We start from the raw sequence: 25,245 nt of genomic DNA, 5'->3' as shown, positions 1-25,245 counted from the left end.
ACGGGGGGAACCTAAAAGACATTCCGTCTGGTCATCGTACTAGTGCATCCTTTCAGCTTGTATGTTCACTTGTTCAAACTCAAGGTTGACTGCTTTTGGTTGCCTTAATTGCCTGGTTTTATTCTCCACCAACAGCTCTAACCCAAAATGGCGTTATGAACCGACCATAAGCCACAGATTATTGAAGATGCACAACACTCTCTGGGATGATCTTGTCTTGATTTTTCTTTCTGTCTCATCATTCCTGGCTGTTCGCTTGGCATTTTTGCAGAATCAGGAATACCCGTCATGTCCATGCATGCACGGAAACTTATTTCCACTGTAACTGCTATTGGCATTATGCTTTTTCTAGGCTTTTCGACGGGCGTTCTAGAATGAGGCTGTGCTAACGATAGTGGAGTGCTATATTCAGAGGAATACTTGTTAATACTGGAATATATTATTTCATGTTGAACATTTCATAAAACATAGACACTATGTAGTACATGTTGCTAGCACAAATCATGGCGAATATCAAACATCTTCATAACCCTTATCCAATACATTCATAACACATCTCATCATAAATAAATCCCAAATCAACGCTTATGCCAAGTCGATTCAGCTCCGAGGCCAATACCAGCAAAGTCTTGTTGTTTCTCTGCAGGGGTCTGTGGGAAAGACGTTCTAGAATACACAATTAGCTTGGTTGCTTATTGCATTAGTAACATGGGTATAGTACTTACTTGGGTTTGGAATCTTTTTCTTTGAAAGATATATCAGCGTGGTCTAAGTTCTGGCTTCCGTTGTAGGCCTTCGTACTACTGCCTTTGAATGACTTGGGTTGGGAGGGAGGCATATTAGATAATAGCCGCGCAGTGATATTAATTAGACAGCTGGTAGACTGGAACAGATAATAGATAGAATATCAACGCTATAGAATAAACAAAGATGGGTAATGGAGTGACAGTGATCAGAAGACGGTTGAGATGGCGGGAAATGATTAAGATAGGCAGATACAAGTGCCGGAAACACCTAAATCAGAGAGGAATGAGATTAGAATCTAATGCTCCAGTTATAAAGAACGGAATATCGGGGACTTGATGCTACTGCCGGTCAAACGCGGCAGGTTATGGCTTTCTTTATACTGGACACAGCAGAGTCTCAACTACAGACCAAAGCCATTAAGGCAACTACTAGGTGGCGGTATTCAGTGCACCAGAAGGATTCGAACTGCTACATTCGGGTCCGCTCACTCCATTACCTCGTCAATGGGATGCAAAATATCCAGACCGCCACTGTTGATGCCACTTTCTAGCGACAAACCGCCCAGAAACTTTGTACGATGTGGGTGATTCTAGACAGTAAGACGAAGCATCGAATCGGACACTGGCGGCTGTTTGGAGTAAACCTATCAGGAAGCCGACGCGGAGGCGCAAGAGGAGTAGAAGCTATCGGTGGTATTTTCCAGGCCATGCTCGGCTTGCAGGGATATTTCCGACTGTCAGGGAGGTGTCCACGGTGTGTTTTATTGCGACTTATCACTGATTGGCGCGTAGGTGAGGCTGTGGTAAAGATTGACAGGGACAGAAGTTGGGAAGGTCATGGTAGGCTGTGTTGGGCAGGGAAGAGCTGTTCAAATCATCGCATCGGCTTTGGTTTTTCCACGCGCCACTTGATTCGGCTACTGACTGCATCGGCATGCTGCATGTTCGTACCGTGGATATGCGAACCGACGTCACCCTGACTTTCTTTGATCGTTGATAGTTGAAAAAAGCGATACATAACCCTGGCAGGTCTTCCATCTTCCACGGCAAGATAGTCACGAAAACTAGGCATCCATAGCGCCATCCTTATCGGCTATAAAGGTGGTGCTAATTAACTTGGCTTGAATTTATCAGTGTGCAGCCTCAATCACGATGGAACATGATGTCAAAGCTTGACACAAGCAAGAAGCTATCATAATCATGTTATCAGGGATAGCTACGTGGCGCTTGGCAGCTGTCCAGTTGATCACTTCCGCCTCCGTAGAGAGTAAAGTCTGACAGCGAAGCACAAGACTTGGTTAGGATGGGGCTGTGGAGAATAGACAGGTAAATGTCGCGCATGATAGAGTGTGATCGGTCTGAGATGAGAGTAGAAATTTCCGTGGCGTTGATCAGGCTTCCATGCTGGGCTGTGCATGCACCCAGCCTTCTTGTGGAGGCTTAGCATGCTGATAGAATAGCTAGCTTTATACACAGCTATAAATCCCCTTTAACCGTTTTTCGAGTTTTTCTAACCTCGCCCTGTTCTGCTTAAATTTTTCCATCGCTTCATCGTACTCTTCGTGTGAAACCCATCCATCTTTCCCTGAGACTTCTATTCGCAGACTGTTGAACTCATTATAAGCCTCTGCCCATTCATCTACCTGCTGTCTATATTTCTCACTTTCCTCTTCTGAAAATGAAATTGGACATGGCGCTGATATTCCTCGCCTTGCTAGGACCTGAATCCATTTTTCATGTATTTGTATAAGAAGCTCCTGAAGAGGAATCGGACCATTAGCAGCCGAGTGTCCAATGAGATGGAAGATGAATGTCGTCGGATCATCCCCATCTGCCATGGCATCCATAGCCTGGACAAGAGCTGGGTTGAATTTCCTCGATGCTATTTCGTAAAATTTCTTTAGTCGTAACCTGTCAAGTCTCTCTTCCTCCATATTCTTCTCGGGCTGTGAAAGAATGTCAAAATCATCGGGCAGTTCTGGCTTGATAATACCCCATGGATATGGATCATCGCAGTCAAATACTGATGGAAACCGTGCTTGTAGAAATAATGGAGCTGCGTACACTTCCTGCCAATCAATTATGCTGGATACTTTTGTATGATCGGTTTCATCGACGAAAATATTTTCTGTGTGAAGATCATGGTGTAGAAGAACAGGATTGGAAACGTCTTCGAAAGGGAGTATATACGGTAGCACAGTCATGAATTGTTCAAGGAGTTGGATATGTTTCTCAGGTGATGCTTTATCCAGGCAGGAAGTGGCGTTAAGTTTTCGGATAACAGCAATCTCGCGATGTGCAATAGCCGTAAGGTATTCCTCTGTTGTTTTCCCTGTTCATACTGTCAGCTTTGCCACTGTGTGGAGTGTGGAAACGTACATGGGCCACGATCAATGTCAAGTTCACGTCTTTCATCCTCCCAGAAGGATATCTCTGTGGTTGGTCCTACTACAAACTTTGAGATAGCTTTCATCTCCGATTTAGGCATCTCAGTCGAATCCAAAATGTCGTTCCCATCTGGATAGCTGTCCTTGTAGTACAGACTACCATGGCGTGCAAACCTGGTGCTCACCAGCCGTCTCTCAATCTCTACCAACCTCTTTACCAAACCGAATTTCTGGGCTGTGGACATGGTATCCCGGACCTCACTCAGCTGACGGCCTTTTGCTTTCTCCATGAGAATGTACGCAGCACCCACTGGATTCGAAACAGAGCTCCAATCCAAGACTGTAGGAACGGGTAAACCAAGGATACTGCGAAGCTATCGAGTCAGTTTGATAGACTCAGAGTGTAGAGATGTAGTATACCTACAAAATCAAGCGTAGCCACTTCACTCGAGACCACGCATCGCGGATGACCAGCATTAGGATTTGGGATTCTGGCGAGTATCTCCTCGCCATTCTCCATCTTCAAGGAAAAGACCTTGTTATGCATCCCCTCGGGGAGTTTGGTCATTTGGACACATTGAGTGTTGCGCAGTTGGCCAGCCACTTTCTGGAGGGCTTGGGGATTGAATTTGACGTGTCTTTTTGCCAACTGTTGCTGTTCGTCGAACAGCCAACGGCCGGAGGTATAGTGAAAGAAGTCATCTGGTCGAGTCTGGGTATCTGATTTCAGGGCTGAAGAGGAAGCTAGCCTAGCCTGCGCCCTGGGCAGGAGGTGGAATGCTCTCCTGAAACGCTGCATGATGGTTGTTGAGAAGAGACTGTCAGATGAAGTTGCTAAGGGGCAGATCACATGACACCACAGAGCTATATCAGACAATGCTATACCTATCTACATAGACAGATGGACAGATCAACAAGGTCAAAGCCCCAATTCCTGCACAACGCCCATTCAAGCCAACCTCGTGCTCTGATCGCAATTCGCAATCCCAACAAATCCAAAACAATAGACAGCCACGTCACCCCGGAGGTCTCATGAGGCTGATGGCGATCGCCGGGGGATCTGCATCCGAACCGCTGGAGTAGAGTTTGGATAGATGATTTAGGGTATATTTGAAATGAAGAACTACGGGAGAAGCCGGAGTGTTGGGTGTTTGAGTAATGTGGTACTTTTGACGCTGTAGTCAGCTGGTGTTGTCTATCAGGCTGAGCTTGTCAGTGCGTTGCAGGAGGTGCAGGGATTGCCACCGCTTTTTTGCTGTCTTTTTCTTCTTTGTTTTCTTTTCATTTCGCTTCGATTCTTTAATTTCCCCCTTTTCCGGTGGATTCTGGACGCAAGCAACTGGGGCAGAAATTATGTGCAGACAAAGTTAGATGAGACTCTCGTGGCTTACGAGTCATGAGTCGTACAAACTGAGTACGTATTTGATAATTAATGATATTATTACTCTATATCTCGTATACCCTTTGGCCAAATGTACCTGCAGGAGGCAATTCCTGCATGCATACATGGTAACACAGTCCGGTTCCCCGTCACAAGTACGACGATAGATACATGATATGGATGGGTGCAGATGCATGTACTTAGTTTATTTAATCCGAGTACTTATAATTCCGCTCGATAAATACAAAAGTGTGTAACATGTATGCAAAAGTACCAACGCCATCCCCGTGCAACACTACGACACCGTCAATGTATCGTCTATTGCTCTTCTGCTGGCGCATTTCATCAAGCCTTGTACCATGCCGACCAGGTTGATTCGGCCTTGGATCCAACTCCGAGCAGGTCTTGCTGTTGTCTTTCGGCTGGGTTTTGTGGGAATGAAGTTCTGGTAGAGTTAGTATGGTGCAGGAGGTGCAGCATGAAGGTCATACTGGATTGGAGAAGGCTTCTCGGTCGGTATAAAGACATCTTCGTGGTCGGAGGTTTGGCTGCCGTTGTGTGCTTTTGTGCTGCAGTTTCCAAACTTTCTCTCGGTTTTGGGAGGCATCTTGTAGTTGATAGAGTGTGTTGTATGGAATGTAGATAGAATAAACGGAATGGACTGAGACTGAGGACTGATCTGACTTATGGGGTAGAAGCATAGTGAGGACATCCTTTTATATCTACAAATACTGACAAGCTGACAATTCTCCTATCTCTTTCTGCCCTCAAGGTGTCTGCCTATCCATTGTAGTCGTGATGGTATAGGATTTTTGCATCCCTGCTGGCTATTTGTTTGTTTCATCAGTATCTGTGCTGTACTTCAGCATGGCAGACAGCAAAAGTCCCATCTCGCGGATTCACTGCCGCGGTACCATCCAGGAAGATGATAGGCCGATCCCTGACTAGCTGGACTGGATGAATCACAAGCAGCAGATCGAATCGCTTTGACCCTGGATGCAATTTCTCCCCAAACGGCGGATTCGATCCGATCAGCAGTTCGATCAGCAATCTCTGTATGTAGCTCAGTACTTTGTCGTCGGGGAGATTGGGTCGCTTTTCCGGGGGCTTTGATGGGTCCACTATACTTTTGCCCCATTCTTCACTTTTTATATAATTTCTTTTGTCTGTCGGTTGTTTTGCTTTTGTTAGCTTTCTTTTCTTTTTCGTATGTTTGGATATTTCATATTGCTAGGCTGTCTTGATCCATCTTTACAACATAATAATAAACGATATTATCATTTACTCGACAAGGCATAGTGCTCCTTGTAGATCATAGACATTATTAAAGCATCAGGCTCTCTAATTATTAATTATTCACGTTTCTCCTGCACAAGATCCAGCCTGTGTATTCTGTCTGTGCCACCAGGCATCCATCTCTACTGCTCTTCCTCGTCGATTTCCAACTGGTCCGCCGTTGTCGCTGGGTTACTCGGACTGTGGGCACCGATTCCTGCGAAGTCGGCCTCGCGTTCGGACTCAGAGGGGAAAGTCGTTCTGGATGGTTAGGGTATTTTCAAACTGATCGGGGGGTCTGAATTTACTGGTTTGTAGTGTCGTTATCGTCAAATGGGTCGGAGACCCTGTCATCCACTTGACTGCCTCGCTGGGCTTTTGTGCTGAATGCGTCGTTGTTTTGTCTGGTAGGCATGATGGGGTACTGTTCAGTTGTTCAGATGTATGTATGTATAGTGGGGAGTGAGGATAGAATATTTTTAAAGTCCATCAGAACTACGAGGGAGAGCCATCATTATATTTATTCCAGATAGCCCAACTGACAAACACCAGATGAAGGGAAACAGGCATTAATGAATGCTCTTCTCCTGGATACTTGACGTTCACGAGTATCCAAAAAAGCGGTGTTGAAGCTGAACTCCCAATCAGACAGGCTGACAGGGGGCTGTTTCAGGGTTTCACCCAGCCTGGGTGTCCTCGATCCCCTTATAAGGATACACGTCGCAGCGTCAATTATGTTTTTCGTAACTGATCTCGATATTCGACTCAGATGTCTGGTGTTTTGTAATTTGTGCAATATTCTGGATCTTGAATCTCTGGATCTGAGTGACAAGGGAGTCTGATAGACATCCCACACAGGCTTAGGCTGTGTTTCTCAAATAGAATGATGCTTCACTTTCGGTCCTATTCAGTTGCCTGCTGAAGTCAGTTTCCCTTTTGTTCTCTCCTTCATCTCACCTGCATACGGTCTGCGAACCATGCGACCAACAATGGCGTCAAGTGAAGAACTCCCTGACTCGCCAGGCTGGCTGGTGGCGAATTCTTGATTGCTGGCCAACGCAGACTCCTCCATCCCAACTCGGCCTGGCATCTATCTTCAACAGAACACTCCACCTTTGCTCTAGTATCCATATTGACCGACTCCAGTTTGGGAAATCCCCCGTCACATTGGGGCGCCTCAATGCAGCTGAATCTCATCACGCGATATGCGACGTTGACGCAGATCGACACTGCCACTTTGCTGTGTCTACTGTCTACAACGGAAGATTTTTCTATAGTCTCGAGTAAAATCACCTCCATTAGTGCCGGGCGCACTCTGAGCGCTGGTTGTGTTTTTCTGCACTTTTCTACGCTTTTTTGTGTTGGTTTTGCCAGCGAGGCTGTGGTTCACTTCCGCTGAGAGTACAACCTACCTAGGTAGGGTTGGATTGGGCAGACGCAGAAAATCGTATACAAGCTAATTGGTTCGTTTGGGCTATTTTCTGCCATTGAGAGACGAATAGTATGCCGGTTTTTATTCTTGGTTTATGTCTTGGCTTTTGTTAGTCGTTCAATGGGTCTTGTGTTGATGTGATATATACTGGCGCTAGAGTCCCGTCCATTCATTCTCCAATGACATCAATACCTTATAGTATTACTGATAATAATTATATATCCATTCAATAAACTGCATTTCAAACACAAGTATACAGCTCAATATAAAATAGTATAAAATGACTGAATAAGAATATATGCATGCATCATTGACGGCCCCCTCCGGATCTTAGCGTCGATAACGGCGCCCTCCGAAAGACACCCTTATAACAACCATCCACCCACTCTCTCCAACCACCATCCTCCTCCTCATCACATATCTACCATCAATCAAGTGGACATCATGGCACCAATCCTCCCATCCACTCCCTCCCTCCACCTCACCCCCGAACCTCTCACCCCCTCCGCCTTCGCCCCCTTCGGCACCGCCATCATCCCCCCAATCCCCCGCACCCTCACCGCCGCCCCGGCCGATCTGTCTTCTCTCCCCGCGCAGCACCACGCTCCGGCCCCGGCCCTCGCGAACCAGTCCTCCGCGCTGAAATATAGCCCTATATCGCCGGTTCTCGATGAATATGCGAGTCGGAAGTGCGCCAGCGGAAAGGCCTCCGCAGCGAGAATGAGCATGTTTGCTTGTTTTCCGAGGACGTTACGAGCCGCGCAAGGGGAGAAGGTGTTTGATGTGCGGATTCTCGAGCGACACCCGTTTACCACGCAGACGTTTACGCCGATTGATTTGAGCGCTGCCGGGGAAGATGAACCGAAGTTTCTCGTGATTGTTGCGCCGTCGTTGAAAGGCGAGACGGTGACGGCTACGACTGCTGGTGGGGGGAGTGTGACGATTCGTGACCCGCCGGATTTGAAGAATATGAAGGCGTTTCTGGCCACGGGGGGTCAGGCCGTTACGTATGGGGTTGGTACTTGGCATGCGCCGATGGTGGTGTTGGGGGGGAGACGGGTGGATTTTGTCGTTGTGCAGTTTGCGAATGGGGTTGATGAGGAGGATTGTCAGGAGGCGGAGTTCGGGGAGGGAATTGTGGTGGGATTGAAGGGTGGCGAGAGAGCTAAATTATAGAGTGCTGCTATTGCTGAGGTGAAAGTCAAGTCAGATTATGAATGTATGATATGTTGTTATGTCAAGGTTTATGTTCGCTATTGTACACTATGATACATCCGCACTCGTCGCGCCATCTCAATCGTCTCCTTGGGTAATCCTGCCAGCTGTGCTACCTTCAAGGCGTGCGATTCGCGATTCACCCCCTTCCGCAGTCGGTGGATGAATGAAAACGTCCCAGACGCAGTCTCCTTCACATCGGTACAGTACCTCCCCAAACTATCAAAGTCATCCGTCATATCAGCCAGAGCGTGGAAGTGAGTGGCAAACAACGTCCGGCATTTATTGCGATAATGCAGATGGTGCAGACACGCGAAACTGACTGCCGTGCCATCCTCCGGCGTCGTCCCCCGTCCGACCTCGTCCATAATCACAAACGATCGCGCCGTGGCTTGCTTCAGAATCGCGGCTGTTTCAAGCATCTCCACCATGAACGTGGACTGGTCTCGGAAGAGATCGTCGGCTGCGCCAATCCGGCTGAAGATCTGATCCACAATGCCTATCTCGGCGTAAGCTGCAGGGACAAATGATCCCACCTGCGCGAGGATCGTGATCAACGCGTTCTGTCGGAGAAAGGTGCTTTTGCCCGCCATGTTGGGACCGGTGATGAGCCAGATTCGTTCTGGGTCGCCTATGAAGCAATCATTGCTGACGAACTTGCGTCCTTGTTCTTCCAGTCCCAGCTTGACTGTTGGGTGTCGTCCTCCAACGATCTTGTGCGAGGTTCCCTTGTTCATCGTAGGTCGCACGAGATGTTGTTCTTGAGCTAGTGTTGCAAATGAACATGCCACGTCCAGTTCGTCCATCACGGCTGCGTTGCGTCGGATCTTGACCAAGTTCAGAATCACCTCGCGACGTAGACTTTCGAAAATCGCGTTCTCTTCCTGACGTATTTGGAGCTTGACTTGGTCCATCTGACCACCCAGTTCTGTCCATGCCGGGAGATAGAACGATCTAGTAGACTTTGTCGATGAGACATTCCGCGTCACGCCTAGCTCCTCAAGAGATTGCTGGGAAACCTTGGCCCCTTTGACGTGACAGATATGCCCCAGTCCAGGTGTCCATTTGAGTGAAATGGCTGATGAACCCACATAGTCGCGAAGACGTTGAGTCAGCGCTGCCCTATCATCATGAAGCTTTTCAAGTGACCGATGAAGTTTACGTAAAGCCGGGCTTGCATCACTTCTCATGACCCAAGTGTCAACAGCTCCACCATCATCTGATCCTGTACGCTCATTGTTTTTGCTTTTCACTTTCTTTGGTAAAGACTCAAGATCCCCTGGCATGCCTTCGTCGATGGTCACTTTTTGCGCCAGCATTGCCGCTTCAGCAGCGGTGTCATCTTCAATGCGCTGCTTCTGTAGCAGACCCTCCTCATCAATGGCGGCCGAGATACGATCTGCCAACACACTAGGCCCATCGAGATGAAGTCGATCAACCATGGTGGCCAGGCTTTCATTCACCTGCGAATTGGATCCCGAGCTTGCATATGATAAAACCCGCTTAATCTCCTTTGAAGCTTCTATCGCTCTAGAAAGGCAAATCAAATCATCTGGATCTCCCCGGCCTAGAGTGAACTTTTGAACCAAGCGCTGGGCGTCATAGCTGCGTTTCAGCAACTGCGTAACACCATCACGTAGGTCTTCCTCTTCCATGAATGAGGAGACGAGATCAAGCCGTTCATTGATAACATGTAGCGAAGTAGAAGGAGATGTTAAACGATCTCTCAGCAAGCGGGCCCCACTTTTAGTAGAGGTTCGCCGGACAGCATGAAGTAAACTGCCCTTCCCAAACCCGTCTCGAGCAGTTTCTACAATCTCCAATCCCCTCAAGCTATTCCGATCAATACTCATCGATTCATCCAAGTGGCGACGACGGGGAGGCTGAAGTTTCATATCTGACCGCTGTAACTGAACCCGAATGTACTCCAATAGACTATAGCCAGCAGCAACTTCTTCAACCGTGAAGGAATCGATGGCCTTGGTAGGAATTGGTGTTTCCAGCATAGAACTCCATTCTGACATTGGGGCAACCTTTTGAGGGAGCTGGAAGAAGGTAAGCAACCGATGTTCCTGCCCAAGAAGCAGCTGCAGCTCCTGTCCAACCAAGTCTTGAAGTTTCTGGTCCACGAGGATTTCGCGAGCCCCGATCCTGGCAATGGCGGATGGGAGCATCTGTGCCGTTGTGTGCTGCGTGAAGAAATCACCGGTTGACAGGTCCAGCCATGACAAGCCTACGTGCTGTGATGCAGACGACAATACGTGTTGCTCCGATGATCCATCCTGCCGCTCCAATTGTGCTTTCAACGCCGGAACATCGAGGTACACTGCCAGCAAAAAGTTGTTCTCCGTAGGATCCATAAACTTCTCATCGATCAATGTCCCAGGTGTAATAATCCTGGCCACCTTGCGATCAAAGAGAAGACCACCCGATCGTGCTTTATCTTCTGCACCGTTTGCAAACTCCTCGCTGATAGCCACGTACTTGTTGAGATCTTGGACAAGAATTTTCAGGAAGCGATCTAACTGGAAGTAAGGAAACCCGGCCATGGGCACCGGCCCAGCACTGGTTCTCCGGGAGGCAAGCTTAATGTTGAGCGATGCTGCTAATTCTTCAGCTTGCTCAAAGTACAACTATTCAGGTCAGGTATTATTAACCTATTCCACACATCTAGGCTTAGACTTCAACCCAGTTCGTACCTCGTAGAAGCCTCCTACTCTCGTCAAAACGACGCAGTTCCTGAACTTCTGCATATTGTTCCTGTGTCCCTGGAGAACCGTGGGGTATCGAGGCGCTTCATCCGTTCCATTGTCATATGGCTCCAGCTTTAACGCTCCTTGCGGAATATCCTTCAGCTTCACTGTAGATTTTGTCTTTGCACCTCTTCTGTCGAAATGCTGACCGGGAACCGGAGCTCCAACGCGTAGGAGAGGACGGCGGGCATGGTGGCAGATGGTTCGGTGAACATGACACCGATGAGTGAAGAATGCGCCATGCCTGACAGCGAGCTGCGGGCGCGATGGAATCAGCTGAGATACAACATGAGTCCCATTTATGCGCATTATTATTCTGGTCGAATTGTTGACAATCGCGTTGGCGGAAGGCTTGCTTTCTCTGGACGTGGCAGAAAAAGGCCCCTCGCGAAACCTTCCGCTTTCGCCACTGAAATCTGGAAAAGAACCTCGCCGACTTTCGCCAGCGACTTCTCCGTCAAACCTCCAAACAACACCGGCAGCTTGCACACCACTCCTCCCCCCTCACGAGCGAGCTTGCCTATTGCAGGAGGATGATCCAGGTTTGTGAAGCCATCTGGAAATTTCATCACTGCAGAATTCATTTGCCATTACAGGTGTCTCGACGCGCCGGTTGATCCTGAGCTCCATCGAGCCCCGACGACTTCTTCAAGTCGCGACACGATTCTTTTTTTTTCTTCCTTTTCTTTTTTTATCTTAATTCTTAGGTTCTTGTTTTAAGCGTTCTACTATCAAAATGGCGGACCAAAATATCTCGCAGTACAAATACTCGGCGATGTCCAACCTGGTTCTCCAGGCGGACCGCCGTTTCACCTCCCGCAACAACGATGAAGCCACCGGAGACCCGGAGTCCCTCGCCGGTCGTATTGGCATCCGAGAGATGGGTTCCGGGGTAGCGCGTGATGATGCGCCCAAATCAAAAAAGAAAGCAGCTGGCCCGACAGATATTGAGCGAGGTGCGATCCGGGAGGGTGAGGATGTTCTCGCCCGTGAGCAAAGAAAACGTCAGAAGGGACAACCTGCACAGCTACGGGGGCAAGGTATCCTTTCCGCCGCTGATGCTCTTGTCGAGGGATTGAGATATCGACCTCGCACTCCCGCCACCCGGGCTACCTACGACCTCATCCTCACAATGACCGCAAGCCACCTTGGCGATGTTCCTCACGAAGTTGTTCGAAGTGCCGCCGATGCTGTTCTAGAATATCTTAAGGACGAAGATCTGAAAGACTTCGACAAGAAGAAAGAGATCGACGACTTGCTTGGTAGCTCGATGAACCCCAAGGAGTTCAATGAGCTCGTGAATTTGGGCAAGAAGATTACAGACTACGACGCCCAAGATGAAGATGAGGATATGGATGGCGGCTTGGAAGGCGAAGCAGGTGCAGAACTCGACGAACGCCAGGGTGTTGCGGTTGTTTTCGACGAAGAAGACGAGGACGATGAGCGCATGGGCACCGTCGATGAGGTGCGCGACGATGACGAGCTATCCGACGAAGATGAGGCCGACCAAGCAGAAAAGCCCGATGGCGAGGAGGCTGAACGAACTGGTCTCGAAGATCTTGCCGATTCCGAGGAAATGGTTATTGATGGTGGCCTAGACCGTGATGACAAGAAAGGCGACAAGGGAATGGAAATCTCTGCTCGGGAAATCGATGCATACTGGCTTCAACGTCAAATCGGCACAGCATTTTCAGACGCTCATACCCAACACGAGAAGGCCAAAGATGCTCTTGAAATCCTTGGCGGCAAGACAGAAGACGGCGAAGAACGACCACTACGAGACGTGGAGAACGATTTGATGGAACTTTTCGATTACGATCATCCTGACCTCGTCGCCAAACTGGTTACCAACCGTAGCAAGATCTTCTGGGTGACTCGTTGGAGACGGGTAGCCGAAGACGCAGATGCTCGCCACCTCATCGAAAGCGAGATGGTAGAAGCTGGCTACCGATCGATATTGGACGACATCAGTGGCAAGGCAGCCCGCGATGAAGGGGCTGGTCGACCCGAGAAGAAGATCAAGCTTGACTTGATGGATGTCGATGTCCCAAGTGGACCCGTACCCGAGGAGCAGCAGAAGCCCGCGGATGGTGGTCTTGTAGGAGGGTTGCAACCCAAGCGACAGATCAACCTGGAGAACCTCGTCTTCCACCAAGGCAACCATTTGATGACCAACCCTAACGTCAAGTTACCACAAGGATCCACAAAACGGACGTTCAAGGGATACGAGGAAATCCATGTGCCGCCGCCCAAAGCAAAGAGAGAACCCGGCGAACAGAACCTCCCCACCACCGAATTGCCTGAGTGGGCTCGTGTTGGTTTTGGCAGCGCGAAGGAGCTCAACCGTATCCAGACTAAATGCTATCCTTCAGCCTTCCATGATGATGGAAACTTGCTGGTCTGTGCTCCTACTGGATCTGGAAAGACTAACGTTGCGATGCTGAGCATTCTCCGTGAAATCGGCAAGAACCGTAACCCTCAGACCGGGGAAATCATGCTGGACGATTTCAAGATCGTGTGCATTTCCCCTTTGAAGGCCCTGGTCCAGGAACAAGTTGGCAATCTCGGCAAGCGTCTCGAGCCTTACGGTATCCGAGTATCTGAACTGACCGGTGATCGTCAACTTACGAAGCAACAAATTGCCGACACTCAGATCATTGTCACGACACCCGAGAAATACGACGTCATCACGAGAAAAGCGTCTGAAACCAGCTACACAAAGCTTGTCCGTCTCATTATCATCGACGAAATTCACCTTCTCCACGATGACCGTGGCCCTGTTCTCGAAAGCATTGTCAGTCGGACTATTCGGCGGGCAGAGCAGAGTGGCGACCCGGTCAGAATCGTTGGTCTCAGTGCCACACTTCCCAACTACCGTGATGTGGGAAGTTTCTTGCGGGTTGATCCTGCCAAGGGCATGTTCCACTTCGATGGATCTTACAGACCGTGCCCGCTCAAGCAGGAGTTCATCGGTGTCACAGACAAGAAGGCCATCAAGCAGTTGAAGACAATGAACGATATCTGCTACAACAAGGTTCTTGAACAGGTTGGCCAGCGCAGAAACCAAATGCTTATTTTCGTCCATTCCCGAAAAGAAACCGCCAAAACTGCTAAATACATTAGGGACAAGGCTGTTGAGATGGAGACTATTGGCCAAATCCTGCGCAGTGATGCTGCAAGCAAAGCTATCCTGGCTGAAGAAGCAGACTCTGTCGACGATGCGTCTCTCAAGGACCTGTTGCCGTACGGATTCGGTATTCACCACGCAGGAATGAGTCTTGCGGACCGTGACTCCGTTCAGGCCCTTTTCAGCGATGGCAGTATCCAAGTGCTTGTCTGTACCGCCACTCTCGCCTGGGGTATTAACCTTCCCGCGCACACCGTCATCATTAAGGGCACACAGATCTACTCTCCAGAGAAGGGTAGCTGGGTTGAACTTAGCCCTCAAGACGTCCTCCAAATGCTGGGACGTGCTGGTCGACCTCAATATGATACCTTTGGTGAAGGTATCATTATCACCTCGCAAACTGAAATCCAGTACTACCTTTCTTTGATGAACCAGCAGCTGCCCATTGAGAGTCAACTTATGAGTAGACTGGCTGATAACCTGAATGCTGAGATTGTCCTTGGAAGCGTCCGGAATCGTGATGAAGGTGTTGAATGGCTAGGTTACACTTACTTGTTCGTCCGTATGCTACGCTCGCCAGGTCTCTACAGCGTCGGTGCAGACTATGAAGAAGATGATGCGCTGGAGCAAAAGCGTGTTGATCTCATTCACTCCGCCGCAGCGATCCTGGAGAAAGCGGGTCTTGTCAAATACGAGAGAAAGACTGGCCGCCTGCAATCGACCGAGCTTGGACGAATTGCCTCGCACTATTACATTGGTCACAGCTCCATGTTGACCTACTCTCAACACCTCCAGCCATCGATTACCACCATCGAACTCTTCCGGATTTTTGCGCTCAGTGACGAGTTTAAATACATTCCCGTTCGCCAGGATGAGAAACTCGAGTTGGCCAAACTCCTTGGCCGTGTCCCTGTTCCAGTGAAAGAAAGCATTGAGGAGCCGCACTCCAAGGTTAACGTCTTGCTGCAAGCATATATCTCAAGACTTAAGCTCGAGGGATTGGCCTTGATGGCAGATATGGTTTATGTTACCCAGTCAGCTGGCCGTATCATCCGTGCGATCTTCGAGATCTGCCTGAAGAAGGGCTGGTCGTCTGTAGCCAAGACTGCTCTGGATCTGTGTAAGATGGCCGAGAGGAGAATGTGGCCAACAATGTCGCCACTTCGCCAATTCCCATTCTGTCCCCGCGACATTCTGCAGAAGGCGGAGCGTATCGATGTGCCTTGGGCCAGCTACTTTGACCTTGACCCTCCACGCATGGGTGAGCTTCTGGGCATGCCCAAGGCTGGACGAACTGTTTGCGACCTTGTCTCCAAGTTCCCCCGCTTGGAAGTACAAGCCCAGGTTCAGCCCATCACTCGTTCAATGCTCCGTGTCGAGTTGACAATCACTCCAAACTTCGTTTGGGATGAAGCTGTGCATGGAAATGCACAGGATTTCTGGATCTTGGTAGAGGATTGCGATGGAGAAGAGATCTTGTTCCACGACCAATTTGTGCTTCGTAGGGAGTACGCTGAGGCCGAAATGAATGAACATCTTGTGGAATTCACAGTCCCCATTTCCGAACCAATGCCTCCAAACTACTTTATTTCTCTGGTGTCTGACCGTTGGATGCATTCCAACACCAAGATTGCAGTTTCTTTCCAGAAACTGATTCTTCCTGAGCGCTTCCCGCCCCACACTCCTCTCCTCGATATGCAGCGAGCTCCAGTGAAGGCGCTGAAGCGTGATGAATACCAACAGCTGTACCCCGAGTGGCAGGTGTTCAACAAGATCCAGACACAGACTTTCAAGTCGCTCTTTGACACGGATGATAACGTCTTCATTGGTGCCCCTACTGGTAGTGGCAAGACAATCTGCGCTGAACTCGCATTGCTTCGTCACTGGTCGAAGGAGGACAGTGGACGAGCTGTTTACATCGCGCCATTCCAAGAACTGGTTGATCAACGACAGGCGGATTGGGAAAAGAGACTGGGTAAACTGGGAGGTGGCAAGACCATTGTCAAGCTCACTGGCGAGGCAACTGCTGATCTGAAGCTGTTGGAGCGAGCGGATCTTGTTGTTGCTACTCCCTCGCAGTGGGATGTCTTGTCCCGCCAGTGGAAGAGGCGTAAGAATGTCCAGACCATTCAGCTGTTCATTGCGGACGAACTTCACATGCTCGGAGGTTACAATGGGTATGTTTATGAGGTTGTTGTGTCCCGCATGCACTACATCGCCCTCCAAATGGAGAATGACATGCGCATTGTTGGCTTGAGTGTACCTCTTTCCAATGCTCGTGACATTGGCGAGTGGATTGGCGCCAACAAGCACACCATCTACAACTTCAGTCCCCACGCCCGGCCTGTCCCTCTGGAACTCCACATTCAGTCCTTCACCATTCCTCATTTCCCCTCGCTGATGCTGGCAATGGCCAAGCCAGCCTACCACTCGATTTTGCAGTTGGCACCCAACAAGCCCGCTCTTGTGTTCGTCCCCAACCGCAAACAGACTCGCTCCACTGCCATGGATCTGCTGGCTGCTTGCGCCACAGATGATGATGAGGATCGGTTCCTGAATGCCGATGTCAATGAGCTGGCACCCCTTCTCAGCCGTGTCCAGGAACTCACTCTGGCCGAGTCGCTTTCCCACGGTATCGGATACTACCACGAGGCTTTGAGCGCCACTGATAAGCGTATCGTTTCGCATCTGTTCTCTATCGGTGCGATTCAGGTACTGCTCGCCTCGAGAGATGTCTGCTGGGAGCTCAACCTGACCGCCCACCTGGTCATCGTCATGGGCACACAATTCTTCGAGGGTCGGGAACACCGCTATATCGATTACCCGATCAGTGAGATTTTGCAAATGTTTGGCAAGGCCTCTCGCCCTGGGGAAGACAAGATTGGTCGCGGTGTGCTGATGGTGCCCGCTGTGAAGCGTGAATACTACAAGAAATTCCTCAACGAGGCCCTTCCTGTGGAGAGTCACCTGCAGGTTTACCTGCACGATGCGTTCGTCACAGACATCAGCACGAGAATGATCGCGTCTACACAGGATGCCGTCGATTTGATGACATACTCTTACTTCTACCGTCGTCTCCTGGCTAACCCCAGTTTCTACGGTCTCGGTGATCTAAGCCACGAAGGCCTAAGCACCTTCTTGTCTGAGTTGGTCGAGAATACCTTGAAGGAATTGACTGAGGCCAAGATTATCGACCTCGACGAAGAGGATGACAGCATTTCCCCTCTCAATGCTGCCATGATTGGTGCCTACTACAACATCTCCTTCATCACCATGCAGACCTTCCTTCTTTCTTTGTCAGCTCGCACAAAGCTCAAGGGCATTCTGGAAATCGTCACGTCGGCCACCGAGTTCGAATCTATCCAGATGCGTCGCCATGAAAACCACATTCTTCGTCGGGTGTACGACCGTGTGCCAGTGAAGATGTCGCAGGTTTCCTACGACTCGCCGCACTTCAAGGCCTTTGTTCTCCTCCAAGCCCACTTCTCGCGTATGCAGCTGCCCATTGATCTTGCCAAGGATCAGGAGATCATTGTCAGCAAGGTTCTCAACCTTCTCAGCGCATGTGTGGACGTTCTCTCGTCGGAAGGACACATCAATGCGATGAACGCGATGGAGATGTCTCAAATGGTGGTTCAAGCTATGTGGGATCGGGACAGTCCTCTCAAGCAGATCCCCCACTTCAGCCCCGAGGTCGTTAACGTGGCCAACGAATACAAGTATGTATCCTTTTCTCACCAGTACCAGTCGATCTCTACTAACCTATCTTCTTGCAGCATTAACGACATCTTCGAGTTTATGGAAGCCATGGACCCGTCCGAGAACAAGGACTACGCTAATTTGGTTAAGCGACTTGGTCTCGACAACAAGCAGCTGGCGCAAGCTGCGGCCTTCACAAACGAGAAGTATCCCAACCTTGAACTCGACTTCCAGGTGGAGGACCCGGAGAACATCACCTCCGGCGAGCCAGCATACCTCAAGGTCAAGATCGAGCGGGAAGTCGAAGAGGATGAAGAGCCTGACGCAACTGTTCACGCGCCCTTCTACCCCAACAAGAAGATGGAGAACTGGTGGTTGGTTGTGGGAGACGAAAAGACCAAGAGCCTTCTTGCCATCAAGCGTATTACGATCGGTCGCAAATTGGAGTTGCGTCTGGAATACGTTGTGCCCACACCGGGAGATCATGAGTTGACATTGTACCTGATGAGTGACAGCTACGTTGGTGTGGATCAAGCACCTACATTTAACATTACTGCGGCAGAAGGAATGGAGGAAGATGAGAGTGAAGAAGAAGAGGAAGAGTGATTTGTTTTATAAACCAAAATTTGTCTGTGTTAGGGGTTGGTTACCGTTGCATCTATCTGGTTTGTTCCTGTAATTATATTGCTCTAATGTCGAATCCAAATATGGTTGACGATGACGGGGAGTTCAGATCAAATCCATCTCACTAATTATTATATCATTGTGCATGAATCGATCTCCATAACTTGTTTCTATTCTGATGATTTCCACCGATGTCACCGCCAGTCGATCACCCCCAGCCAAGAAGGGACCTTGGGAACCCCGCCCGGTGACTCGGTGAAGAGTCACTAAGAGTGGATAGGGATCGGCCGACCTCCAGCAGCTCTCTTCCCCGCTTGTCTTGCCAGCACACCACCACTCCCATCCATCATCACCCTCCATCCATCGTCTTCCATCATCCGTGCTCTTCTTTCATCCAGTCCAGCCTCTGACCTTCATTGGTGGCGTTTTATCTATCTTCGTGCTGTGAAACCTTCGTTGAAATCATCCATTCACCTGTCATCCCTAGCTCGGGGTAGCTTAATCAACAGCTCTCTTATCTCTGATCACCGTTCACCTGCATTGTCATGACCATCCGACCGATGAAGTTCACTCCCGAGTAGGTTTCCATCCAAGTAGAAACTCTGCAGACCTTCCTTTTTTTTTTTTTTTTTCTCTCCCTTTTCTATTTATTATGGCACGGCTAACCCTATCGCCTAGGGTGCTTCTCGGTGCCCCCAGACGGTCCAGCGCCGTCCCCAACGCCTCCGGCACCCTTGCTGTCTACACGCAGACGTCATACTCCTTCGAGTCTCACTCCAAGACAAATGAAATCCGCGTGCTGGATATCGAAACCGGTCGATCAGCTTTGGTAACAAATGACACAGGTGCCAGCAACCCACAATGGTTGGACAACAGCGACCAGTTGATCTGGTTGAAAACAAAGGCCAATGGTAACACCAGCTTCATCATTGGAGATGCTCGTGAGGCGGACAGAACTTACACGGCAGGCACTGTTCCTGGGCCTGTGTCAGATCTTAAGGTTACTGTCGTCGAGCAGGGCAAGATTGGATTCGCCGTGGCTGGTAAGGCCAATACCGATGGGTCGCTTTTCAACCCGCATGATGCCAAGAAGTCTCTCACTTCTGGACGAGTGTATACCTCACTCTTCGTCAGACATTGGGACGCCTATGTGGAACCTCAGAAGAATTCCATATTTTATGGTCTTCTCCAGCGGGCGCCCCTGTCCCCAGCTAGCAGATTGGCTGGGAAATATTCCATCTCAGGACTCACCAACCTCATCTCAGTCTCAGGATTGAATGGGGTGGAATCACCTATTCCTCCACTCGGAGGTGCCGCTGACTTCGCTATCAGTCCATCTGCTATCGTCTTCATTGGTAAGGATCCAGATGTGAATCCTGCCACGCACACTTCCTGCTCGTGCTATTACTGCCCTATGTTCTCATGGACGGCCATTAGCGTGTCACAATCGAGCATTTGCAAGGTTGCAGGCCTTCAGGGAGCCATGTCGTCTCCCGTTCTTTCTTCGGATGGAAGCTCCATTGCCATGTTGGCGATGCAGGAAGATGGCTACGAGTCCGACAAGAACAGAATCCTCTACGTCCCTAACCCTTGGAACGGTGAGATGATTGAGGCTTTCCCGTCTAGTGATGGAAAGGGAGCCTGGAAGCTTAGCCCCTCTGCCGTTTCTTTCGCACACGATGATAAGTCTTTGCTTGTTCAGGTTGAAGAGACAGGTCGTGGAGTCCTGTATCAGCTCCCGCTCGACAACTTCCGTCAAGTCACTGTCAACTCGCTGAAGAAGTTGACGCACACCGGATATGTGTCGGATGTCTACCCCGCAGCTGCCAAGTCAGACAAGTTGTTCGTCTCCAGCAGCAGCTTGGTGGACAACAGTCTGTGGACCATCATCGACCCGGCCTCCCCGAGGGACGTGCAGGTTGTGTCATCAATCGGTAAAGGTGGAAGTACATTCGGATTGTCATCGTCTCAAGTGGATGAGATTTGGTTTGATGGAGCCGAAGGTGCCAAGGTGCACGCGTTCGTCGTGAAGCCTTCAGACTTCAAGCCCGGTGAAAAGTATCCGTTGGCATACCTGCTTCATGGAGGCCCCCAGGGAGCATGGAATGATCAGTGGAGTACACGCTGGAACCCTGCAGTCTTTGCAGAGCAAGGCTATGTCGTCATTACACCCAACCCGCGAGGCAGCACTGGATATGGGCAAGTTTTCACCGATGAGATTCGCCGTTCCTGGGGTGGACTGCCGTACATTGACCTCGTGAAAGGATTTGAATACATTGAAAACAACCTCGAATATGTTGACACATCGCGAGCCGTGGCTCTTGGTGCGTCATACGGTGGTTACATGGTGAACTGGATTCAAGGCCACCCTCTTGGTCGCAAGTTCAAGGCACTGGTCACCCATGACGGTGTGTTCAGCATGACCGGTCAACTTGCCAGTGAGGAGCAATACTTCCCTATTCATGATCTCGGAGGCCCAATCTGGAAGGTTCCTGAAAACTGGGCGCAATGGGATCCATCCCGATTCACCGAAAATTGGCAGACACCGCATTTGATCATCCACAATGAACTCGATTACCGTCTGACGATAGGTGAAGGACTTTCTGCGTTCAATGTTCTCCAGATTAGAGGGGTTGACAGCGCCTTTTTGACGTTCCCCGACGAGAACCATTGGGTTTTGAAGCCGGAAAACTCTCTCCTGTGGCATCGTACTGTTATCAACTGGATTAACAAGTATGTCGGACTCCCATTGCTTCCAAACCCTGATTCAGACAATGAGGAGCAGTTAGAGAGACGCGTTGCAAGCGCGTCCATTTCTTAATTCGAGAATATGTGAAAGGTTGGTTGTGGGGAATAAGCGTGCTTTTACTATTGCTATTCAGTCTGTGCATAATGAATTTTTATATAGGTGCTGTTGATTCTATATGCAATTTAGTCATGTCTGTTGCTCTTTTCTTCTTCTTTTTTTTTTTTTTTCCCCTTTTCTATTTTCAAAGAATTGTTAAACTGCGCTCCTCGGGCTTTAAATACTTGCTTGTGTTCTTTATACACCGAAACCGCCCATACCCCGGGGAACAAAGAACACACCATCCAACAAATCATTGTGTGACCATCATCTGACAATTGGCTTCGAAATGACAAAAAAAAATGCTATTTTTGGTGGTGTTTCAGCTTTTCATGGAAACAACGTCTATTGTCATAGTCGGTCAGCAGCTTCAGGCCTGGCGGTTCGGCGGCATTGGTATATGAACTGGATGCCTCGCTTTTTCCTATACGCTCTCTTATCTGCCAACTCATCATCCATCAACAAGGCTGCATACCGTCTCTTACCTATACTAAATTCTTTTGAAATCCAAGCTGAGTGTTCCTTTCTTGCTGTCAGCTTGCTCATGAAAAGTATTGATTCAGATTTTTGCTCCCTTTCGCATCAATATTTTTCAAGTATCATAATGCTCGGCGAGGACCGTCCTTCTCCTCCACGCATCATTGTGGATGCCTCAACACCAGAGTCCACAGAAATGGACTACTTATATTCGCCGCTCTCCACTGCGTCAACACTTGTATCACCGAGCAGCCTTCAGCTGGAATTCCAGCTGTTAAAACGTCATCCTTCCTTTCTTTCTGTCCTTAGACATATGCGCACCCCCCTCTGCCCCTTGGTATCTGCAACTACAGGCCTTCACCACCCTCACTTCCCCACTACAATTCTCGCCTATCATCTCCTCACATCACAGCAACTTGATGACCTTGCCCGACATTTCCACCAGGTATGGCCGCCATGTTCGGCAACATATTATTATCCGGTCAGTTTTCCTGCGTGGCTGGGCACGGATCACGAAACTACGGTTGACATCCATACCAAACGACGAAGATTTGGGCGATTTATTGGACTTCGAGGTTGCGAAAGTCCTGTTGAGACTTCAGATCCTGAGATGTCTGTGATTCAGGAAGAGACTGAGGATGAGATGCTCGTACGGATGGAGAGAGAATGGCTAGAATGTCTCCAGCGGGCGAGCCAAGAGGATTCTGAGATGGCTCTTCGATGGAAGGCTGGAGGCCAGTGACACATGCAGCTCATCCCAAGGGGTGGCATTATTTCTTTTCCACAAAGTGCGTATAGATATTGTGTTTCATGTCCTTATCCGCATTGCCGTTTTATGACTGAACGTTTTTTAGTATTCTCCAATAGCATCCCCAATCAATATCCATCGTGATTGTATTCGAATATATCCGTAATACAGGGCTTCTTTTAGCCGTCATTACTTTGCGGGGTAATCCTAGGCATTTATCTTTCCAATACTTTAGCCTGTGGCGGTTAAAGGACATCGATATAAGCATTGAACACCTACGTTCCTTAAGATGACCTTCGTCTGTCTCCATCAATCTGCAACAAAATGGCCAACCAACCGCTAGTCACACATCTCTATACCGCCGATCCCTCTGCCCATGTCTTCAACAACAAACTCTACATCTACCCTTCACACGACCGCGAAACCTCCATTGAATTCAATGACAATGGCGACCAGTATGACATGAATGATTACCACGTCTTTTCCATGGACACCATCACCGGTCCCGTCGTCGACCACGGCGTCGTCCTCAAAGCCGCCGATATCCCCTGGGTATCTAAACAGCTCTGGGCCCCTGACGCGGCGTACAAGAACGGGAAGTACTTTTTGTATTTCCCCGCTCGCGATAAAGAGGGAATTTTTCGTATTGGGGTAGCCGTGTCTTCATCTCCAGCGGGTCCATTTTTGCCGGAGAAAGAACCTATTCCGGGGAGTTATAGCATCGATCCGGCGGTGTTTGTTGATGACGATGGAGAGGCTTATCTATATTTCGGGGGTATATGGGGTGGACAATTGCAATGCTGGTCGAAAGATGAGAGTAAAGAGAATTGTTGGACCTTTGACATATCCAAATCCGGTCCCCAGGAGCCTTCCGGTCCAAATATCAACGCTCTATATCCCCGTGTCGCCAAATTGTCCAACGATATGCTGACCTTCAACACACCGGTCCACGAATTGATGATTCTAGATGAAAGTGGCTCTCCAATCACAGCCGACGATCATCAACGGCGGTTCTTTGAGGCAGCTTGGATGCATAAGTATAATGGGACCTACTACTTCTCGTACTCTACCGGAGACACGCACTTCTTGGTCTACGCGACAGGGGATAATCCATGGGGCCCGTTTCAGTATCGGGGGAGAATCTTGGAGCCGGTACAAGGATGGACGACGCATCATTCTATTGTGGAATTTGGAGGGAGATGGTATCTATTTTATCATGATTGCGAGTTGTCTGGAGGCGTTGATCATCTGCGGTCTGTCAAAGTGAGGGAGATGGGGTATGATGCTGAGGGGGGGATGCATTTGCTTCAGTAGTTGTGTGTATTGGTCTACTTGAAGGATTTGATTATTATTTTCGATGCAGAATAATTCAACTTGATCTTCGCCTGCAATAGGAATGCAACATGCTTCGTGATTGACGGTGGACCCTTTAAATGTGGAGAGTCTGGGGTAGATTAAAGGATCCACATCCAGACGATGTGAAACAGGAACGCCGTCTATGCGATCCGTATAGACGGGCCGATGTCACATTTTCATATAGAGAGAACGGGTTCCCTGGTTAAGCGATCGATCGACACGGTCTGAGCTCTTAATTGTCTCGAATATACCATTGACACCTGGAATGTACAATATGGTATCATAGGGGCAGTGTTCCACTAGCCGAAGTATGCTGATCCGACCTTGTCGGACGGAGGTATATAAGGCACCTGGCATTGCTCATTGTGATATTTGCATTAAACATTTTCTATCATTTTCCTCAAAATGAAAACCCCTTCCATCCTCCTCGCCACCATCTCCTCCCTCCTCCCACTAACCGAAGCCCTGGTCGGCCTACAATGGAGCGTCGCCAACGTCTCCTCTTCCGGTCTACAAAACATCACATTCCCCATCTCCATCGCCAACGCCCCGCACAAAGCAGGCTTCTATTTCGCCCAACAGTTCGCTTTCAACGGTGTCTCTGATGTCGGATACACAGGCCTCCAACCCCGCCCCGACAAAGACGGCTCGAGCATCATCCACGCCGTCTTCTCCAGCTTCATCCCGGGATCAACCAGTACCGACAATAACTGCCACAACGGAGCCGATGGCGGAGCGGGCGTGAGCTGCGCCGTGGAAATCCCCGCCACCTACGCACATAAATATAACCTCGTCGTGGAGAATACCGCCGAGACAACATGGACAGGCACGCTGGTGGACACGGTCACGGGGGTCGCGACTCATATTGGTGCGTATGCGCTGCCTTCTGGGACGGGCGGCATCAAAGGAAGTCAGGGTGGGTTTGTTGAGTATTATCCGTGGAACTCGCAGTCGAGCCATAAGTGTGGTTCGTTGCCACGTACGGTCGCCACGTTTGGAGAACCTTCGACTGGAACGCCTGGGGCGGGATCTCCGAGTTTGTTTAAACCGTATGAGTATGGGGATTGCACTGGACAGGTCAAGTTCGGTGTACGGACGACGGATGATGGGTATGAGGTTACGGTTGGGTTTTGATATGTTTACTGGATAAACTGAGCATTAAGAAGGAAGTCCATTCTAT

General features: G+C 49.4%; 10 protein-coding genes across 10 annotated transcripts; 6 read left to right on the top strand and 4 right to left on the bottom strand.

The window, feature by feature from the left end:
* Nucleotides 1–578: 578 nt before the first annotated feature.
* On the bottom strand, nt 579–838 carry ASPWEDRAFT_175218 (uncharacterized protein; the record flags this gene model as incomplete). Its single annotated transcript, XM_040831332.1, has 2 exons — nt 579–666; nt 726–838. The coding sequence occupies 2 exons, from the start codon at nt 836–838 to the stop codon at nt 579–581; spliced, it is 201 nt and encodes a 66-aa protein (XP_040685575.1).
* Nucleotides 839–2,212: 1,374 nt separating this feature from the next.
* ASPWEDRAFT_175217 (aminoglycoside phosphotransferase family protein) lies at nt 2,213–3,932 on the bottom strand (the record flags this gene model as incomplete). Its single annotated transcript, XM_040831331.1, has 3 exons — nt 2,213–3,078; nt 3,126–3,507; nt 3,558–3,932. The coding sequence occupies 3 exons, from the start codon at nt 3,930–3,932 to the stop codon at nt 2,213–2,215; spliced, it is 1,623 nt and encodes a 540-aa protein (XP_040685574.1).
* A 927-nt stretch (nt 3,933–4,859) lies between these two features.
* ASPWEDRAFT_175216 (uncharacterized protein) lies at nt 4,860–5,121 on the bottom strand (the record flags this gene model as incomplete). The annotated part of the gene is made up of 2 exons (XM_040831330.1): nt 4,860–4,959; nt 5,006–5,121. 2 exons carry the CDS (start codon nt 5,119–5,121, stop codon nt 4,860–4,862), a joined length of 216 nt encoding a protein of 71 aa, XP_040685573.1.
* Nucleotides 5,122–7,665: 2,544 nt separating this feature from the next.
* ASPWEDRAFT_117838 (ureidoglycolate hydrolase) lies at nt 7,666–8,397 on the top strand (the record flags this gene model as incomplete). The annotated part of the gene is made up of 1 exon (XM_040828774.1): nt 7,666–8,397. The coding sequence occupies one exon, from the start codon at nt 7,666–7,668 to the stop codon at nt 8,395–8,397; it is 732 nt and encodes a 243-aa protein (XP_040685572.1).
* Nucleotides 8,398–8,474: 77 nt separating this feature from the next.
* ASPWEDRAFT_117496 (mismatch repair ATPase MSH1) lies at nt 8,475–11,498 on the bottom strand (the record flags this gene model as incomplete). Its single annotated transcript, XM_040828741.1, has 2 exons — nt 8,475–11,069; nt 11,136–11,498. The coding sequence occupies 2 exons, from the start codon at nt 11,496–11,498 to the stop codon at nt 8,475–8,477; spliced, it is 2,958 nt and encodes a 985-aa protein (XP_040685571.1).
* A 427-nt stretch (nt 11,499–11,925) lies between these two features.
* ASPWEDRAFT_118104 (ATP-dependent RNA helicase BRR2) lies at nt 11,926–18,621 on the top strand (the record flags this gene model as incomplete). Its single annotated transcript, XM_040828791.1, has 2 exons — nt 11,926–18,035; nt 18,093–18,621. 2 exons carry the CDS (start codon nt 11,926–11,928, stop codon nt 18,619–18,621), a joined length of 6,639 nt encoding a protein of 2,212 aa, XP_040685570.1.
* Nucleotides 18,622–19,184: 563 nt separating this feature from the next.
* Nucleotides 19,185–21,460, top strand: ASPWEDRAFT_175211 (oligopeptidase family protein; the record flags this gene model as incomplete). Its single annotated transcript, XM_040831329.1, has 2 exons — nt 19,185–19,216; nt 19,318–21,460. 2 exons carry the CDS (start codon nt 19,185–19,187, stop codon nt 21,458–21,460), a joined length of 2,175 nt encoding a protein of 724 aa, XP_040685569.1.
* Nucleotides 21,461–21,618: 158 nt separating this feature from the next.
* Nucleotides 21,619–22,838, top strand: ASPWEDRAFT_43914 (uncharacterized protein). Its single transcript, XM_040836136.1, has one exon. The coding sequence runs from the start codon at nt 21,774–21,776 to the stop codon at nt 22,701–22,703; it is 930 nt and encodes a 309-aa protein (XP_040685568.1). The 5' UTR covers nt 21,619–21,773; the 3' UTR covers nt 22,704–22,838.
* A 30-nt stretch (nt 22,839–22,868) lies between these two features.
* ASPWEDRAFT_642667 (glycoside hydrolase family 43 protein) lies at nt 22,869–24,198 on the top strand. The gene has a single exon (XM_040838728.1). It carries the CDS (start codon nt 23,034–23,036, stop codon nt 24,021–24,023), a length of 990 nt encoding a protein of 329 aa, XP_040685567.1. The 5' UTR covers nt 22,869–23,033; the 3' UTR covers nt 24,024–24,198.
* A 272-nt stretch (nt 24,199–24,470) lies between these two features.
* Nucleotides 24,471–25,199, top strand: ASPWEDRAFT_30859 (uncharacterized protein; the record flags this gene model as incomplete). Its single annotated transcript, XM_040833475.1, has 1 exon — nt 24,471–25,199. One exon carries the CDS (start codon nt 24,471–24,473, stop codon nt 25,197–25,199), a length of 729 nt encoding a protein of 242 aa, XP_040685566.1.
* Nucleotides 25,200–25,245: the final 46 nt, after the last annotated feature.

The sequence above is a fragment of the Aspergillus wentii genome (genome assembly GCF_001890725.1).
Source record: "Aspergillus wentii DTO 134E9 unplaced genomic scaffold ASPWEscaffold_7, whole genome shotgun sequence".
In the NCBI taxonomy this organism is placed as follows: Eukaryota; Fungi; Ascomycota; class Eurotiomycetes; order Eurotiales; family Aspergillaceae; genus Aspergillus; species Aspergillus wentii.
The sequence above is the reverse complement of the archived record's forward strand: the minus strand, read 5'-3'. Positions and strand labels throughout refer to the sequence as shown.

Bases quoted from the DNA above. Each gene is read 5' to 3' on its own strand.
- ASPWEDRAFT_642667 (XM_040838728.1), top strand. From the start codon at position 23,034: ATGGCCAACCAACCGCTAGTCACACATCTCTATACCGCCGATCCCTCT.
- ASPWEDRAFT_43914 (XM_040836136.1), top strand. From the start codon at position 21,774: ATGACAAAAAAAAATGCTATTTTTGGTGGTGTTTCAGCTTTTCATGGA.